This window comes from Drosophila suzukii, chromosome 2R (genome assembly GCF_043229965.1).
Source record: "Drosophila suzukii chromosome 2R, CBGP_Dsuzu_IsoJpt1.0, whole genome shotgun sequence".
NCBI lineage: Eukaryota > Metazoa > Arthropoda > Insecta > Diptera > Drosophilidae > Drosophila > Drosophila suzukii.
In genome coordinates this window covers 7883708-7901887 of record NC_092081.1, presented here as the reverse complement: position 1 = coordinate 7901887, position 18180 = coordinate 7883708, and the positions used below count along the sequence as shown (strand labels likewise).

Genomic DNA, 18180 nt, shown 5'->3' with positions numbered 1-18180 from the left:
CGTTTTGCGGCCTTCGGTTTAGCGTGATTTTTAATAACTTTTAACATATATTTTATATAGCCTCTGTAAGCATTAAAGTGTGTAATATTATGATGTATAATTAAAATGGCGAACTGTGCTGCGTCACGACCATTGAAACGGATTTAACTATTTGTTTTTCGCTTCCACCGCCAGAAACACTAAAAACACACGTCATACCAAAATAAATCTAGAATCGATATTGAAGTGGACTAGCTAGCCTAGTGCAAAACTGTTCAATCATCTAATTAGCAAGTTAATAGAGAACCGAATCCCATAGTTAATTGGTGTACACCCACGTAGATTTTCCGCGTTCAAATTCTCCGTGTTTTCTGCGATTTTCGATGGATTCCGCGCCATCCTGTGTATTGTGGCAAGACTAAGCAAAAGCTAATGAACATTTTAAGTGTAATATTTCGCTATAGTGATTAAGCAAATTACAATTTAATCTATATATACAAGATTGGTCATACACACATACGGCAAAGCATGAATACAATTTAACTGGATAATCGTTTAAATATATTGTATGGATGTGTATTTCAGGAAGGCGGAAATGTGTTTTGAATGGGGGATGTCTTCAAAATGGGTATTTAACTAGTTAACGAATTTTTTAATTTAGAAAAAGTGTAAAATATACTTTAATGCAATATTTTCTTAGTTACAGAAATTGTTTTGGTATAACACTTGATTTTTATTCTGAAACGCATTTTATCAACAGAGAGTATAATAGCTGTGTTCGTGGTTAAAAAGTAAATTAAAATTCCATCCGAAAAAAGTGGAATAAATGTACAGTAACAAGTGGTTCAAAATTATTTTTTACATAAGCTAATATCCTCATATTTAAATATCAAAACCCTTCAAAATACAATAGTTCAGTAATGCATCAGCTAATACACATTCTTATAGTGTGGGGTATAAAGTTAGTAGGGTTATTTGGTCTATAGATCAGGTTGTCTGATCCTTTGTACCTTCTCATGGTTTTTGACGTGCTCCTTTAACAATCGCATTATTTCAGTGTCAAATTGCGGTGGTGTAGGCTTTGTTTCGGTGGCCCAATAGAATATATCCCAATCGTTGCTGACTCCATTGATTAACTGATCATATTCGGCGGTCTGTTCGGCATTGAAATCCCTCAGATGTTTGGCCACAAAAGTGCTCAGCAAAAGATCGTTTTCGAGCATTCCACGTTTTCGGCTCTGATACAAGAGGCTAGAATGGTGATTAGATCATTATAACTAAGATTTTAAAATATATTTAGTATGATATAACCGTTGCTTGCGTGTTTCTAGGGGCTCATCAGGACGAACAGGATATTCTGGAACTGGCAAATGGGGCGGATCATCGTAGTCCACAATTTCCCCGGGTGTAGTATACTCAGTTTTGTCCAAATTGCTGGCGCAGCGATTTTGGGCGACCATAGGTAGCGCCAGGCGACGGGCCACTTTAGTGAACTATAGAACGATATAATATTAACTATTTCTGATTGAATTGGGTCTGTAATCTCACCAAAATTGGCCGCAACATTTTAGTATTTCAATAAACAAAACAATGATATAACGACAGTGTTGGTAAATAAAGTTCTTTAATTGTCTAGTAACGATAGAAACTTGCTATAAAAATCGATAGGGATAACCATAACAAGTGCTGGAAAATATGAACAGATTTTGAAAATGCTATAAAAATTAAATGCTAGATGACGTTACCGTTAAATATAAAAAAAAAATAGAGGAATAGAAAGGACTTTTGGTTATAACCTTACTAAAAACAGATTGTGTGATCATAAAAATATTTAAAATATATAAACTCAGAGATATATATATTTTGATTTACAACTTTTAGTTCACTTTTATTGTTGTTTCCTAATAGTAAAATACAAAATTTAAGATTTTTAAAATACCTTACTTGTTTACTACATTGTTTGTTGTTATAATGTATAAAACACCAACAGGTTATTAAAGGAAAAAGTACAGACAAATATGTGTTATAGGTACTGGTTTCCTATTATTCATTTATTTTTAATAAGGGATCACTTTTTCACTAAATTCTATAAAAACCCTAATCACTTAAACAATACTTAGCAGAATCGATCTTACTTGAAAAAAAGATGTGTTAGATTAGAACAAAAATAGTGGCTTACAATTATAAAACTTTTTTCAGAAATCTTTAAATTATTATTGTTAATATTAAATATATAAATAATTTGTAAGCTCACATTATAGCAGCTGTTGCGGCCAGTGTTGGTCAGCGCCCACCCCCGCCGCGACCAGTGCTGCGCACCGCCGCCGCCAACAGCTGTTCGCCTCGGTTGCGGAGCAGTTTGAAAGAGCGAACGTAGCGAGAGAGAGCAGCTAGATTTTCGCACACTAGAAAAGTGCAATTTACCAATATCACTGCGGCCAAAAATACAAGTGCAAGTGCTCGGCAAGTGCAACGGTAAATTATCACGATCGGTGCAGTAACAACAAAAGCGAGTCGCGAAAAAGGAGCGCAAAACGAACGGAACCAATAAGAATAACCAAACGCAAAAGAGAGCCTCCTGCACACCAACACACACACACGTTGAGCTGAAACAGAGGCGCACACACACACACGCGCACATACATTTGAGCGGTGTGTATACGACTGGAAAACTAGGCGGTGGTAAATGTGAAGCTGAAAAAAAAGAAGAAAAAAAAGGAAAAGGAAAACTCGGGGGGTGGTGGGCGGTGGCGGCCCAGTGGGCGGGGGGTGTGGCGTGTGCAGCGCGTGAGAGTGCGTAGTGCGTGTGCGTGTGAGTGAGTGCGCGTGCGAGTGTGTGAGTGCAAAAGCGACAAACTAAATGAAAATTTATACATTCGAAATGGTTAACAGTTTGCATAAAAACGGCATTATTTTTTGCATAATTTAATTTTCCAAAGGGAAACGCTCGAAAGAAAACTCCCGAACAACCCACCGCCTTTTTTCCAAAGAGCCGGCGCTTTTTTAGCGCCTACGCCCACGCCTAATACATACACACAAAAAATATAACAAATAAGGAAAAACCAGAAAAAGATGAAATAAAAAAGTGTTTAAAACAAATCTAAAAACAAGAAAAACTTTGCAAAATTAAACCTTTACAAGTGATGCCCAATTCTAATGTCTAAAAACTAAAATGAACCCTAAAACCTTATCCTAATCCAAAAACCAAGCTTAAATATATGGATTTTTGGCCCCCCGACTAATTCACTTACATGATAAATTACCCAACCTTATCGAGATCCATCATTATCTGCTGGATTTATCTTATCAGCACGATTGATGAATTCTGTATCGATATCACAAACATGCTCCATATGCAAATTAGCTGGCTATCAATGCTTTTGCTTTTATTTTTACTTTGCGTCTGCTGATAAAACCAAAAACAACATAATTGAAACAGTGCGCGCCCTATTGGACGTACAGTGGCGGCCATATAATAAGGCCCAGTCCTTGCTGAACCCATACAGTGAAATAAAATTAGGGGATATCTGTGCTTTTTCTTAGAATTTCATTCTACAAATGAAAATACAGCTGTGCTTAAAAGCATAAATCAAAAATAATATTTTTAAATATAACTTCAGATCAAACATTTGATAAAACATAAGGGATTATTAAATTTTACATCATTACATCATTTTACATCATTAAAAAAAAGTACTTAAAAATACATTCAAAGTAATTAGGCTTTCCCAGGTTTTCCTTTGGATGATGTTTTCTTTTTATCAATTCCGTAAAAAAAACACCACATATTGTTTGAACACAGCTGTATAGAGTAAACAGCCTTGGTTTTCATTGGTTCCCTTTATCGATTGCTCCCTGTTTATAGTGAATCACCCGTTGACCCGTGCATTTGTTATTGTTGATGGGTTCAATATTCCATTTCAGTTGAAACCGTAAAACTGTACATAAGCAAATAAGATAAAAAGAAAAGAAGTCCAGGAAAATTGGAAAACAAAACCCCATAAACCGAAAAGAACCCCTGTGTAAATCCAAATCCAAATCCATAACCGAATCAGAAACAGAATCCAAACCCCAAATCACAATGGGCTGCACCACATCCGCCGAAGAACGCGCCGCCATACAGCGATCCAAACAGATCGAGAAGAACCTGAAGGAGGATGGTATCCAGGCGGCCAAGGACATCAAGCTCCTGCTCTTGGGTAAGTGCACTTTACCCCTCGCTTTTCCCTCACCGGAAGTGAAAATTCTGCCTCGCGTCTACCTTTCCACTTGATTCTATTGTTCTATTTTGGGAGAAAGTGCTGGTTTATCGGTTGCCGAAATCCGGAGCACTTGAACGTTGGAGAATTTTATTTTGGGTTTTATGTGCTGATAGATAGGGGAATATTTATTGGAAAAGGTGTCGGAAATACTCAATATACGTAAATTGGTACTTTACCTGATCTTTAATTTCTTTTTCCAAGATGATTCGTGGAAATTATTTCCATTTTCCGACTAAGAAAGTCTAATTAGCTTTAATAATGTACAAAATTAACATACTTTTCTCAAAAAAGGTTTAATATACCAATAATTTAAAGTAAAAACCAAATAAAATCGATTCCTATAGGAAATTCATTATAAATTTTATGAAACAACAGGTATTTTTTCTCTATACTATAAAGCTCAAGAAATAATAGGGAACCTAAAACTTATAAAAGCTACTATTCCAAAATTATTATACAACTCTTAGTCAACTTTACATTTTCTAGATTCTTTGTTTTTAGTAAAAATAATTTAAAATATTCCATTTACTTAAAATGTTATCAGTTGTTCTTCAACTTCCTTAACTATTAGTTATTTTTTGATAAGCTTTGCATGCTTTTTCAAAAAGAACTTAAAAGTAACGACTTGTTGGCCCATAAAAAAAACCCACTCAAGGTTATTCCACTCTGTTTTACCGATGATGCATGGACTCAATGACAAAACTATTCTTAGCGTGTTTTTTGGCCAAGGCGAAATTGTAGTAATTTGGGTCAACTTTCGGGTGTTGCATGTGGAATGGTTTTCCCCAAAATAAAATGGTCCTACCATCCACTGTGCAGGCAAGTCCATAAACAATGGCAGCAGCAACAGTTGCATCTGCCTTTGCGGCAAGCGAGTGTGAAAACTAAACACTTTCGAGGAGCCATGTGGCTTGTGGATCAGGAGCCTCGCCTCGATTCGAGTGGTTCAGATCCACTCGATGCGGTAGTGATGGGATAGCTACCATGCGGTTCTGAAAAAACTATTATAATTTACCTAGGAAAAGTGAATGATACATTGCTTATTTGTACTGGTACTTAGTGCATCAACGTCTAAAAATGGTATAGATATAAAAACAGGAAGATGTGTGATGCGTTATCTAAACAAGCTTAAAGTTTATTGGATCTTTACATTTTAATTGAGTGTTATTTTAGAAAAGTAAATGGATAAATCTAAACTAATTCTGAATGCATTACAGTTTCCATAAATATATTTTATAAGGTTTTGAACGAAATGTAGATCTAGTCTATGAAAAACATTTATGTTTTGTTTAAACCTAGGTTCCTTTATTTATAACGTATGTGAATTTCTTGACTTTAACTTAGGGAAGAACAAAAATTTATTTAAATATTTTTATACTCATAAATTTTGAAATATTCTAGGAATTGATTTCTCAACCTCATGTTAAACTAAAAGTTGGTTTTAAAGTATGTAACTCTAGAATTTATATACTACTGTTAATTTAACATAACGGTTAGTTTAACAACATGCTAACGTAAAAATAGGTTTGAAACCTAGAAAACTTTAGAAAATTAAGATTTTTAAACCTACATTTTATTTAACATTGTGGTATTTAAACATCATATTAAATTAAAAGTAGTATCCTAGAAAATGTATGGAAATTTGGACTTTTAAACTCACTTTTAGTTTAACATTATAGTTAGTTTAACAGCAAGGTAAACTAAAAATACGCTTTAAGCCTAAGAGTTTTAAAACTACTTTTAGTTTAACGTTACAGTTAGTTTAACATCATGGTAAACTAAACGTAGGTTTTAAACTAAGAAAAATTATGGAAACTTAGAGTTTGAAACCTACATTAGATTAACATTACAGTTTGTTACCCATGGTGTAAACTAAAAGTGGGCTCTAAAGTTGAAATCTAGAAAACATATGGAAATTTAGCCTTTAAAACATTAACAGTTTTGTCTGGCAGTTAGTTATATTAAGAGAAGAGTCTTGTTGAGCACATGACCTTTGGTTGTACCTAGTGTCCCAAACTATTTGCCACCTCTGTTCGGCATCAGCCCCAATCCCATCGTCAAGTGCATCTGTGACTGCAGCTTCAGCCTTAGCCTTAGCCTTAGATTTTGGCCAAGTGCGTCTGCCTGCGATGAGGAGTGAAGGCAATCGACGCCACTAGACATTGAAACAATCGCACGTGTGTGTCAGTGGGCGACAAGGGTGCTCCGTGGTTTTGGGACACGTCAGAGTGTTTGCCAGCCTGGTTGCGCCACTGACATTGAAATGTCAGTTAATCCTATTGACTTTGACTCGCCCCCGAAAAAGAGATAAGGATGCAGGCAGCCAGGCAGACAAAGGACAAAGGACAACGCTGCACTATACACGGGAATTTCTCTTTCACTTTAACATGGCAAACAAACATGTTACTTACTGAAACTGCTACACTGGTAGTAGTTCTAACTGTGTTCGAAAATTATACCTTAACAAGTTACATTTTTCTTTAAAAATAAAAACTGTGCCAAGAAAGCTACCTAAGAAATATAATAAATTTTTTTTAATACATAAAAAAACTGTTCTTTATTATAAAAGGTATAAATACTTTTTTGGATACTATGAATGGTGTTATACAAAAAAGTATGGATAATTAAATTGGGGCGAAAAAGGCAACCGTCAATTCTTTAAAAGAGGATGTTCTGACATTTTAAAGAATTAGCGTGTTGACTTACATGTTCTTATTAAAAATGATGTAAGAACACAAAAATATAAAACTCGAATTCTTTAGAACAGCAACATAAAATAAAGGCAACCGTCAATTCTTCAGAAGAGGATGTTTTTACATTTCAAAGAATTCGCGTATTGATTTACTTGTTCTTATTAAAAATGATAAAAGAACACAAAAATATAAAACGCGAATTCTTTAGAACAACAACATAAAATAAAGGCAACCGTAAGTTCTTCAGAAGAGGATGTTCTGACATTTCAAAGAATAAGCGTATTGATTTACATGTTCTTATTAAAAATGATGTAAGAACACAAAAATGTAAAACTCGAATTCTTTAGAACAGCAACACAAAATAAAGGCGACCGTAAATTCTTCAGAAGGAGATGTTTTAAAATTTCAAAGAATTCGCGTATTGATTTACATTTTCAAATTTAAAATTATCAAAGAACACAAAAATATAAAACGCGAATTCTTTAGAACAGCAACATAAAGTAGGTATCCTTTTTATTTATTTAGATATCTATGCAAACCTACTTTAGTTTAATGATTTTTTTTTTTAATTTAGTTATGAAAAAAGCGAATTTGCGGCAAGGATTTTGGAATTAAACTCTTAAGTAATAAAAATTTTCTAATGACTTCTTTATGATAAACATATGTTTGGACAAACATAAAACTATGCGATTGAAGTAGACAATATGTAATGGATAATGTGAGTCAAAACTCTACATTTAAATGCATTTTGAAGTACCTAATTTTTTAATTATTATATGGTATTCTATCACATTTTTTTCCTGTGTAGGCGCATTACTTCGCCCACAGTTACTCGCTGTTGTTCTGTGCAATCAGGCAAAACTTTTAAACGCCCCAACAAGCAACAAGGAGCAGAGTCGAGTGGCGAGGAGTGGATTGCAGCCATGTTGCAACAAGGCCTGTTAAATGGGTGGGAGGGGGTTTGCTCACCCAAAAGTGGGTGGAAAGGGGGTTCCAGGGGCAGACGAATGGCAGGCGGAAGCATCGAATGGCGGCCAGGAAACACTAACGAAACAATGGTCGGCACAGGACGGAAGGGAGTGAAAGGAAACGTGTACATGTCCTGGGTGTGGCTGCATACTTCGCAACAGCACTGTGCCCTGCGCCCCGTCGAGTGGCGCCTCCTGGCGGAAGTTTGAAGAAACTGCCACTTGAGGCATAATTTTCAAGCCAAAGGTTATTGAGGAAACGTTCGATGCTCGTTTGTTTGCCACTTTGTGGGCCCTTGTGCTGAGTGATATGGCTACATAAAACAATGGGAAAAAAATGTTGAAGCGGAAAGAACTAAAAAAATAAAGGTACTACAAACTCTTGAAGATATCAGATATACATATTTAGGAAAGAACAGAAGCTGTTCTTAAGCAAATAAACTAGGCATTCTTGGAAAGATAAGAATAAATTACCATTACCTTTTAGTTTTTAGTGACTGCCAGTTAACTTTACTTTAGCAGGAATTAGTTTTATCTTACCGATGATAAAATATTTCCTATGCTATCAGAAAGTAGTAGCCTTCTAGCATTAGTTATTGATAACAGCTTAATTTTTAAGAAAGTATATGAAAGAGTTGCGACTTTGTTTACCCTTTTTAAAAAGCATTTACCTAAAGTCTAGTATACTTATTACTTTTCATATTAAAGACCTATAAAAAACGTCTTCTGATGAAACGAGGAAGTCATAAAATTTTAAACTGGGGAATGCCATTCGTATATTTACATTCCTTGTAAATATGTGGTGAAAAGGCGGATTCATAGCAAAAAAAATGTGGATTGCGATCCTGCAATGATATCTATAAAGAGTTATTAAACCATGTTCTTAAATAAATAAAACAGTTTTTTAATAATATTTAAGTAAAGTTTAAGTTAAAGATGATTCACAAAGGAAATAATTAGGAATTTTGTATATTTACATGTAGAATATTCTGTGCTTACGCATAAAAAGTTTCTTTTTTAACATTATATGAAAGAAAATGAAATGTGTGATAAAAAAAAAAATTTAATTATTCAACTGAATGTTGTTTAATGGCAAGTCAACATAAGCATTCGATGACCCTTGCAATCTACAAGACCAAACAAATGTAACGAAGCAATTAAGTTTGGAAACTCTCGAAACTCTCGGAGCCAAATAGCCCACAAAATGCCAGTAAACAGGCTCGTTAAATAAACTATAAAAGATGCCAAATACAGCACAAATCGAACCTAATTGAGCAGAGTCAAGTGTCGCCCGGGTGCCAAAAGGCCCCGCGACCTGCGACCCGTAAAACGGCACAGAAAATGGAAATGGAAATGGAAAATGGCAATGGATGGATAGATGGATGGATGGTTGGATGGTTCGTTTTGTTTTGGGGGGGAGGTGCAGATTGTTTCAGACAAGTGCACAAGTGCTCCACTTTGCCGCTGCCTGTCATTCATTCCAAAGAGGCGAAGAGTTCGCGTGATAAAAAAAGAATATACATATAAAAGATGTCAATTTGCTTGCCGTTTGTCGTTGGCTGCGGTTTGCGGTTACTGCCTTCACGGCACCCCCTTTCCCGCCCTATAAAGTGTATTGTATATACATAGTTCACCCTCTGCTTCTGGAACCCAATTCATTCAATAATTTCATTTGCCCATTCATTGTTTTTTTTCCGTACTTCCATCGTTGTGGTCCATATTCGCACAGTGATAATTTAATTAAGCTCGTTTGGGGCATCGAGGTGAAAACAGGGGTACCCTTTTGAATTCCAAATATTTTACACAGAGCAATACATGTGGTCCTATTTCAAACAGTTTCATTAAAAATACAGCAGACTTCTCAACAAGTCAAAGTCACTTTGAATTGCCATCTAATATTAAAAGATTTTAAAGTGTAATCGGTGCTACAACGTCGCATGTTCAAAACCTATGTTATAAAGCCATCAATTATGAAGAAGATATCACAGCTATGTGTACAGATTTTATTCTGTTGACTTTTCTGGTTGCTTCGAAGTCACATTGCTCACATTTGATTAATGGGGAGGAAGGTCTTGAACACTTGAAAAATATATTTCTTTGTAATATGTCTAGAATACTTCCAAAATTTCAAATCGATCGAATAAGTCATTAAAATATGTAGAATCTGGAGTGTCGCAGTTCAAATACGTTTTCTCAAAATCACTGTTTGAAAGTCCGACGTTTCTTTACCAATATTTTCGAACTTGGAACTAGATTTATTTAGACGAAAAGACTATATTTGTTAGTAGGAAATTTCAATTTTTATTTTACACGTCTTTAAAAACATCATATATTTTTAAATTTCTAGTCCCAGTGAAAGATAATTTGATAGATAAATACTTATGTAAATAATATTTCCCGTAAAAATAGGAAGTTGGTTTTTTATGATTCGCTTATTAATTATTTTCTTTTCCAATTTTCGTTATTTTTCTCCGTGCAGTTCGTGCACTTTCTATTGTCCTTTTTTTGACATTTTGTTTTTATCACGCCATTTGCTCGTCTATAAAGTCGAATTGCCTGTTTTCCCACAACCCTTTGACACGGGAACATGGAGGTAATTATCGCCGCCTTTAACCAACCTCGCATGTTCCAAAGGCGGTGGGGATAGAATTTCTCGGAAAATCACGCTTTGCCCGGAAAACTTCCTGATTGCCTCTTGTCATAGGTTCAGAATCAGGATGTCAGCACTTAATTGGCAAGAAGATGAGTTCAAGGTAAAATAATAACAGTTGGACAAAACATTGACTATCCGAACTTTTGGGAAATTTGAGAAACAAATGCAGTTGAATAATGATGTTGTCAGCTTATTAATTATGTAATCAAGTAAATGGGAATTGGACAAGAGTCAAAAGGTCTGTAATACTCGATAATAACACGTGAGTTTCAATTTAAGACGCAGTAAGAAAGCTCAACCCTTGTTCTTATAAATAAGATATCAGTTAGAAATTTGAAATCAGTAACACTTAGGATATTTGTGGTCTTATAAATAAGATATCAGTTAGAAATTAAAAATCAGTAACACTTAGGATCTATGGGGTCTTTTTGATTTCTATAGAAAAAAATTTGGTATACATTTCAAAATATTGCGGCTCATGGTTAGGATAGCCTACATATATAAGAACTTTTAAAAGAATTCCTATACTTCCCAGATGTTTTAATTTTAATAACAATGCTTAGAAATGTTTTGTATGCATTTACAAACTGAAACAACTGATTGGGGGCACTATAAATTGGCTGTGGTTAAAGACCGCAAGGTGTTCCCCATTCTAAACTTACGATCCATTAGCGTGGACCATAAATCCACGGCAACCGGCCTCTACTGTACCATTAAGCATAAATAATTGCCGACATTTCGCCCGTTGATGGGCAAGTCAATTTCTTAATTGGCGCTCAATGGCATATTTGATGGGACTGTTAATTGAATTGCTCATAATCTAGATTTTCAGATGCAGGTATTCATTCGAACCATTGAATTCAACCATTCAATCAAAGTTTCCGTCGACAGAATCCCATCAATCGAATCAATGCGATTGTTTTATCTAATGGTGATTTTCCTCTATTTTCCGCTGTACCGTTATGCAGGGGCGTAGAGAGAAAGAGAGAGTGCGAGAGGGGGCAGATCCTGCTGCTGGCCAACTGTTTTGTGCTAATGCGCTTTGGCTTGGCCCATAAACGTGGCAAAGTTCTAAAGCCGTCGACTTAATTGTGTGCGAGGAGGGTAGCAAATGGCATTCTCCATTTAAACTGCAAAGCCACTTTAAGTTGCTCAAACAAAAAAAAAGAAAAGAAAAACGAAAAAGGAAAATAAAAATGAAAGAAAAACGAAAATCGCGGGGGCGCACTCGTTGCTTTTGGGGTTGTCCTTGTCTTGCGGCCACTCGCTGGTTTGGTCCTGCGCAGACTCGTTGCTTTGCACTCTCCAACTTTCCAGTGGCGCAGGCGCAGGCGCTCTCACTTCCTGCTCCCACTCTCTCTCTCTCTCTCTGAGCTTTCGTGTATACTGAGAAAGCTCGCCTCTTTGGGCGGCACCAAAAAAAACGAAAGAGAGAGCGCACTTCCAGCGCATCCAGGCACACAGTTCCGTTAGTTCAGTTGAATTCTGCCAGCTCTCCGGAAAACTCGCACAAAAGAGAGCTAGAAACCGTTAATTAAAAGTTCTTAAAATAATACAAAACGCAGAAAATAAAGTGTTAAATATTTTAATAAATTGTAATAACTAAACGTGTTAATTTAAGGTCTTAAAAACAATTCAGTTTGGCGCTTAAATCTGTGAAAAAATTTCTTTCCCCCTTTTCTCTCCCTTTTTTTTCGGATAAACGCATGAATCATTTTGGCCTGCTGGAATACAAAAACAAATAGCTGCCAAGTGTACAAAAGAAAAGTTTTGTTTGTGCTTTTCTTATTTGGCTGAAACAACAAAAAAGAACGCCTCCTTGCGTCAGCATGTGCCCATTTTCCAGCCCTCTCTCTCACTCCCTCTCTCTTGTTTATGGCCACTTGTAAGACAACGCGTGAAAAAAAAAATTAAAAGGCAAAAAGTGAAGAAGTTTAAGCGATAATAGAGCTATTAATCATAAATAGCATTAAAATTAAAAATTAAAAAAAATTTTAAATATATTTTTTAAACTTCCAAACTAAACACAAAAGGGTAAAAACCCTAAAATGATCATAGTAAATTATTGATTTTTGCCATATTTGTACGCACTTCGAGTTTTGGTTAATGAAAAACACGCTCCTTCATTACACATTTTTCCTTGGCTCAGAAAGCCCTCGCCCAGAGCTTTTCCACTCGCTGCTTTGGCTCTCTTTCTCGCTCTCCCTCTCTCTCTCTCTCTTGGTTTCTAGTTTTTACTATTTTTCCTAGCCAAAGACAACAAAATTTCCCGCAATCGCGAGCGGCGAGTAACGAATTTCCTTGCTCTTGGACACGCGGAATTTTCAGTTTACAATTGGACTCGACCGTTAGCGGTCAAAACGCGTATCCTTGAGATTCTTTATCCGAGCGGATCAAAACAAAATGCGCAGATAAAAACAAAACTGAATTGTTGATTGATATAATAATAACTATTTTGCAGTGTGTTTAAGAACAGTGTATTTAAGATAAAAGTAAAAATCTGAAAAAACAAAAAAAAAAGAGTGACTAAAAGTGAATGAAAAAACCCATAGAGAATTGGCAAATCAAACTGGAGGTTAAAGTTAAGTGACCAGACCGCAATTCTCGGATAGCAGACCTAGTTAGATCCCCAGATTTCGAATACCCACACGTTGTACACCTGGTTTTCTTCGCTGGCATCGTAGTCGGCCATTGAGTTGGCCGATACCAAACGACCTTCAAAACGTTTTGCGTCGAGGCAATACGCACCATGGGCTGCGCACAGTCTGCCGAGGAGCGAGCCGCAGCCGCCAGGAGTCGCCTCATCGAGCGCAACCTCAAGGAGGACGGCATACAGGCGGCAAAGGACATCAAGCTCCTGCTGCTGGGTGAGTTTTCCCGTTCCCGTTCCCAGTTTTCCCAGGGAATTTAGGGAACTTAGGCGAAAGCCACCTGAATATTTAATTCGCGGCTGGGCCAAGATTAGTGTAGCATACTTAACGGCTGCCCTGGCTGCTCATTAAACCCCTGAAATGTCCTTAAAAGGAGCATGGACATTTTTTTGCCCTTAGCTGTGCAGCCTTGGCCTTTGACATATGCTATTTTTGGCCCTAACATTGCTCCCTGAGGTCCCTTTTTATTTTGATTATATTTTTTTTAAGCCAAAAGTGACCGTTAGGCTTTATTTTTCCCTTAAAATAATTGCGTTACTTATTAAAAACTCTGTTACAATGTAAGGTTAATCTTGCCATTTGAATTTGGAAAATCAATCGTTTTATTTTGCCTTAACTCACAGAATTATTTATAAATCATACATTATTTTATTTTTGAAATAACTACAAAAACAGATTATTCAACCGAAAACAACAATGACATGCCTTTATTTAAAAAAATTTAAATCAAGGTAGAAAATATTATTTTTTTAGTAACATTTACGTAATTACAAAAATAATTTCATAATTATAACAAAGTTAATGTTCTTTAAATTAACAAATATAATTGTTAAACTAAATAGTTGCATATGTATAATTAAATCTTTGTATCTACTGTGTTTTATTTTTGTTTATCAGTGTATTCATAATAAAACCAATGTAAAATTAAGAAGATTAAATTGTTTAAGTCTCTACTAACAGTTGGATTTAATGTTTTAATTATTAGCAAATCTAGGTAGTCATCATTAGACTTATAATAATTGAAAGTATAATTTTTTACTCCCCTCAAATAAAATAAAAATACCCTTGCCTACTAAATATGCCAAGTTGATCTGCAAAATACCAAACTGTTCCATCCGTTTGAATCCACATATCACAAAAATGTGTGAGCAAAAATAAACCATAACATAAACAAATCGTATAAAATGCAAAAGTCATCCTGATTCGTACTTAGGCCAACCCATAAATAATTCCCAGATAACTTGACTCTTCAGTTATTGCTATCAATTATTTAATTACTCTATATCGATTGCTGGCACAGGAACTGCCAGTTTTGCCTCCATTTTCTTGGCACAGTTCCCTCTCGATTTGTGCTTAGGGCGACAGTAGTGCAATGCCATAAATTTAATAATCGCAATAATATTTTTATGCATCAGACGGAAAGTTCAAGGTCACTTGTTTGCGGGTGAATCGAATGGAGGGTGTGTGTGTGTGTGTGTGTATCTGTGTGTAAGAGTCATGGAAAATATGTACATATGTAGAATAATATATGGCAGTTGATTGTAATTGCAATTGGATTCCGATTTGTGATAAGCGGGCATAATAAACATGTCCGCTGGGAGGCATTAAGGAAAATGAAAAATAGACATTGCATTGGCATAAATAACCTCTGTGAATTTTCCGCATTTCGAAGCGAGCGAGAAAAAAATATGGAGAATTGACCAAATTTGGGCTGTTAATCAAGGCGGAAAATGTAGGGAAAATTGCATTTCGTTGCTTGTTGCTTATGCCGCTGGCCAAATGAGTAATTTCCACATTTTCATACACTTTTCAGTAGCTCTCATCTCCGGCTGCATTTTCCATTTTTCCACCAGCTACAGCCCCATTTCGCTGTTTACATTTCGTGTATTTCATTTAATTTCCTCTTTTGCTTTCGGACTCGCCCCAAAATGTTTGGCAGTGGGGGAAAAGATTTCAATTTCTGACAGTTTTGCGTGTGTTTCAGTACAAAAATTGTTCATTTTCAGGCAACACCCACTGCGTGTGTGTGTTCGGGTGTACTGGAATTGTTTATTTAAAAAAATTGTTCTTACTCTGCCGTGCGCATCCAAGAATTCATAATAATAATCTCTATCTCACTCTCTGCTGGCCGAATATCTTTTTCTTTTGTTTTCCTGCCATCCACGGAGGCATTAAATTTAAGCACTTTGCCTTCGATTTCCACACAAACAAAACATTAATCTCAGGTGCCTACTCAGTCCCCCGATCGCCTCTATAAACAAAATAGGGATATATCCCTGTTTCGATGATCTTGCGCTCTTGCGTTTTCAAAATCTAAACATTTTCCTCGGTTTCAGATAGTTTTTTTTTGGTGGAGTTCTTACCAAAGATTATTTTTGAAATTACATAAAGACGTGTGAACTTTTTCAAGTGGTGGACAATGAACTCTTTACATTGATTCATGATTTCAAAATCTAGAAAAGGCTAACGGAAGATGTTTATGATAAAGCATCCATTCATAACCACAACAAAATATATATCTTTTTAGTATTTCATTTGTATATCATCCAAATATTATAGGTATATACTAGAATGCTTTATTAATAAATTGTATTTATAAATATCTCTAATGTTGTATAGATTCTAACATGCTTTGGACTATCAATTTCCCCATAAGTTAGTTAAATCAATTAAAGTACTGTATTGTATTATCTGAATATGTGGCAATAACATTATCAAAAGAGTTATATATATTATACCCAACAAATGGCGTTTCATTCAAATCTTCTTAAAGATGATTAAGCTCTAGTGGGCAGTGAAAATAGCCGAATGCAATTACCATTTATCAAATTATGCCATTTTCCCAAGGACAGCTAGGCTAAGCAATTTTCCAGCCGAGCTCTCAGCCATCTCGATTATCTCGTTTATCACAAAACCCCCTTCACCAGACACTCAATTAACAAATTGCATTCAATTGGATGGAAATTCTGCTAAAATTGCAGCTTTCAAATCCTTCAAGCTGGAGACGAGCAAATAAAAAAAAAAAGGAGTCTATCTATATAGTCGCCAGATGACCAGGGCCAAACAATTAATCCTTTGTTTGCCATTTATAGTCGTACCCCCAACCCAAACCCCCAACATTTGCGTTTTTCTCATTTCTTTTGGCCGACGGGCATCTCAAGATGATACATTGGCGACCAGAGGATGATGATAATGATAATGATAATCACAATCACGATGTGGGTGGGTTGTGTATGCTCAAAGGCCATTAAGCCCTACTTGAGGAATACAAAGCACAGACATTTAGTGCTCGAGAACTAAACGCAGCATAAATATTTGCAACCCTCTAAGATCTTTTGTCGGCGCCGATAACCGCATAACCAGACGCATAAAGACCCCATCTATATACTATATATATACTTATCTCCCTAACTTGATTCTGCATTTTTTCTTATATTTCTAGGTGCCGGTGAATCGGGCAAGAGCACAATAGTCAAACAGATGAAAATCATTCACGAGAGCGGCTTCACTGCGGAGGACTTTAAACAATATCGACCGGTTGTCTACAGCAACACAATACAATCATTAGTTGCAATATTGCGCGCGATGCCAAACCTAAGTATTCAGTACAGCAATAACGAGCGGGAGGTAAGTACCCAATGAGTCGCCATTCAGTGGATTTGCATACCCATTACTCATAGAGAAAGAGGGTATATTCGATTCGTTGGAAAGTAAAAGGATGGGTTTCCAACCCTAAAAAGTATATACAGGTATACTGTCTGTGCTGAGATCTTGAACACTATAAAAACTAGCAAGTTTGGACTAGACATGCAGATTCTACAGATTCTTTCGCAGTGGAAGGTTATTGTATAAGGGTGCCACGCCCACTATAACGCCCTAAAACCGCCCAAATCTGTGGCACCCACATTTTCAAAGTTTTAAATTTCAATTAAATTGTATTCTATTCCGCTTGTCAATACCTACCGACACTCCAAAAATGATTAAAAGCAGACCATTAGTTAAGAAGTAATGACCTTACTCCCGTATCACACAGCCAGTGTAGAAAAGTGTAAAATGTAAAGTAGATAAAATGTAAACATAAGGTTTTCTTCGCCTCTACACGAAGGTATATCTATTTTGAAGTTGAAAAGCTGAGTAGTGGGTATCTAATAGTCGGGGCACTCGACTATAGCATTCTCTCTACTTTTTATTCAACTATTTTTACTGGGACTTCCCTTCCTCCCTATAGAGCGATGCCAAGATGGTGTTCGACGTGTGCCAGCGGATGCACGACACCGAACCCTTCTCGGAGGAACTGCTGGCCGCCATGAAACGCCTCTGGCAGGATGCCGGTGTCCAGGAGTGCTTCTCGCGCAGCAACGAATACCAACTGAACGATTCCGCTAAATAGTGAGTACAATATCATACCCTATATACGCAAATTCATTCGGCCACCTTGAAAAATGGGTTTGCGAAGTGAGATGGGCAGATGGTGGGGCCGAATTATTTTAAATCGTGTTATTTTAATCAGTTTGCAAACACGTAGGCGGCCAAACAGCTAAACAGCAAAATTGAAAGTAATGTGGTTTTTGTGGTATTTATGTTAATATTTAATGAGCTCTAAAAGGTTTACCAGACAATTAAAATATATAAATATAAATATATTTAATGAGTTGTAAGCATTTTCCCAGACAATTAACATATGTTTATATACTCTTATATTTTTATATTTATATAGAGAAGCAATTAAAACGGCACTTTATTTTATTGTATAATAGGCCCAACATTCCCTTAAATCAAGGTTCTTTGTTAATATCTAAGCCATTTGAAACTCAATACTCTTTGGCTTTCCTGGCTAAATTTAGCTTTGGCATATCACGATTGGCCTTTCATCAAATGTATTTTAAGCTGCATCGTTATGACTGTTGAATACGTGATTTTCTCTCATTAAATTTGATTTGTAACTTAATATTTCTGGTTTTCTTAATAGGATTC

At 36.0% G+C, this 18180-nt stretch overlaps 2 protein-coding genes across 5 annotated transcripts in view; one reads left to right on the top strand and one right to left on the bottom strand.

Moving 5' to 3' along the window:
• Positions 1 to 409: 409 nt before the first annotated feature.
• On the bottom strand, positions 410 to 1659 carry LOC108009646 (succinate dehydrogenase assembly factor 2-B, mitochondrial). The gene is made up of 3 exons (XM_017074150.4): positions 1528 to 1659; positions 1291 to 1472; positions 410 to 1230 (listed from the first exon to the last, which is right to left on the bottom strand). Exons 1-3 carry the CDS (start codon positions 1543 to 1545, stop codon positions 960 to 962), a joined length of 471 nt encoding a protein of 156 aa, XP_016929639.3. The 5' UTR covers positions 1546 to 1659; the 3' UTR covers positions 410 to 959.
• Positions 1660 to 2302: 643 nt separating this feature from the next.
• Positions 2303 to 18180, top strand: part of Galphao (G protein alpha o subunit) — a 36591-nt gene continuing 20713 nt past the window's right edge. Inside the window, exons 1-4 of one of the 4 annotated variants that reach the window (XM_017074497.4) lie at positions 2303 to 2454; positions 3904 to 4178; positions 16649 to 16833; positions 17435 to 17595. In XM_017074497.4, the coding sequence (XP_016929986.1) occupies positions 4061 to 4178; positions 16649 to 16833; positions 17435 to 17595 (464 nt within the window). In that variant the 5' untranslated portion in view covers positions 2303 to 2454; positions 3904 to 4060. Of the gene's footprint in view, positions 2662 to 3903; positions 4179 to 12924; positions 13423 to 16648; positions 16834 to 17434; positions 17596 to 18180 lie in introns of those variants that run through there. The other 3 variants (XM_065863831.2, XM_065863830.2, XM_017074498.4) reach the window with 3 other exon arrangements.

Bases quoted from the DNA above. Each gene is read 5' to 3' on its own strand.
- LOC108009646 (XM_017074150.4), bottom strand. The intron at 1,231-1,290 runs GTTATATCATAC...TCACCATTCTAG, and splicing joins CTAGAAACACGCAAGCAACG to CCTCTTGTATCAGAGCCGAA.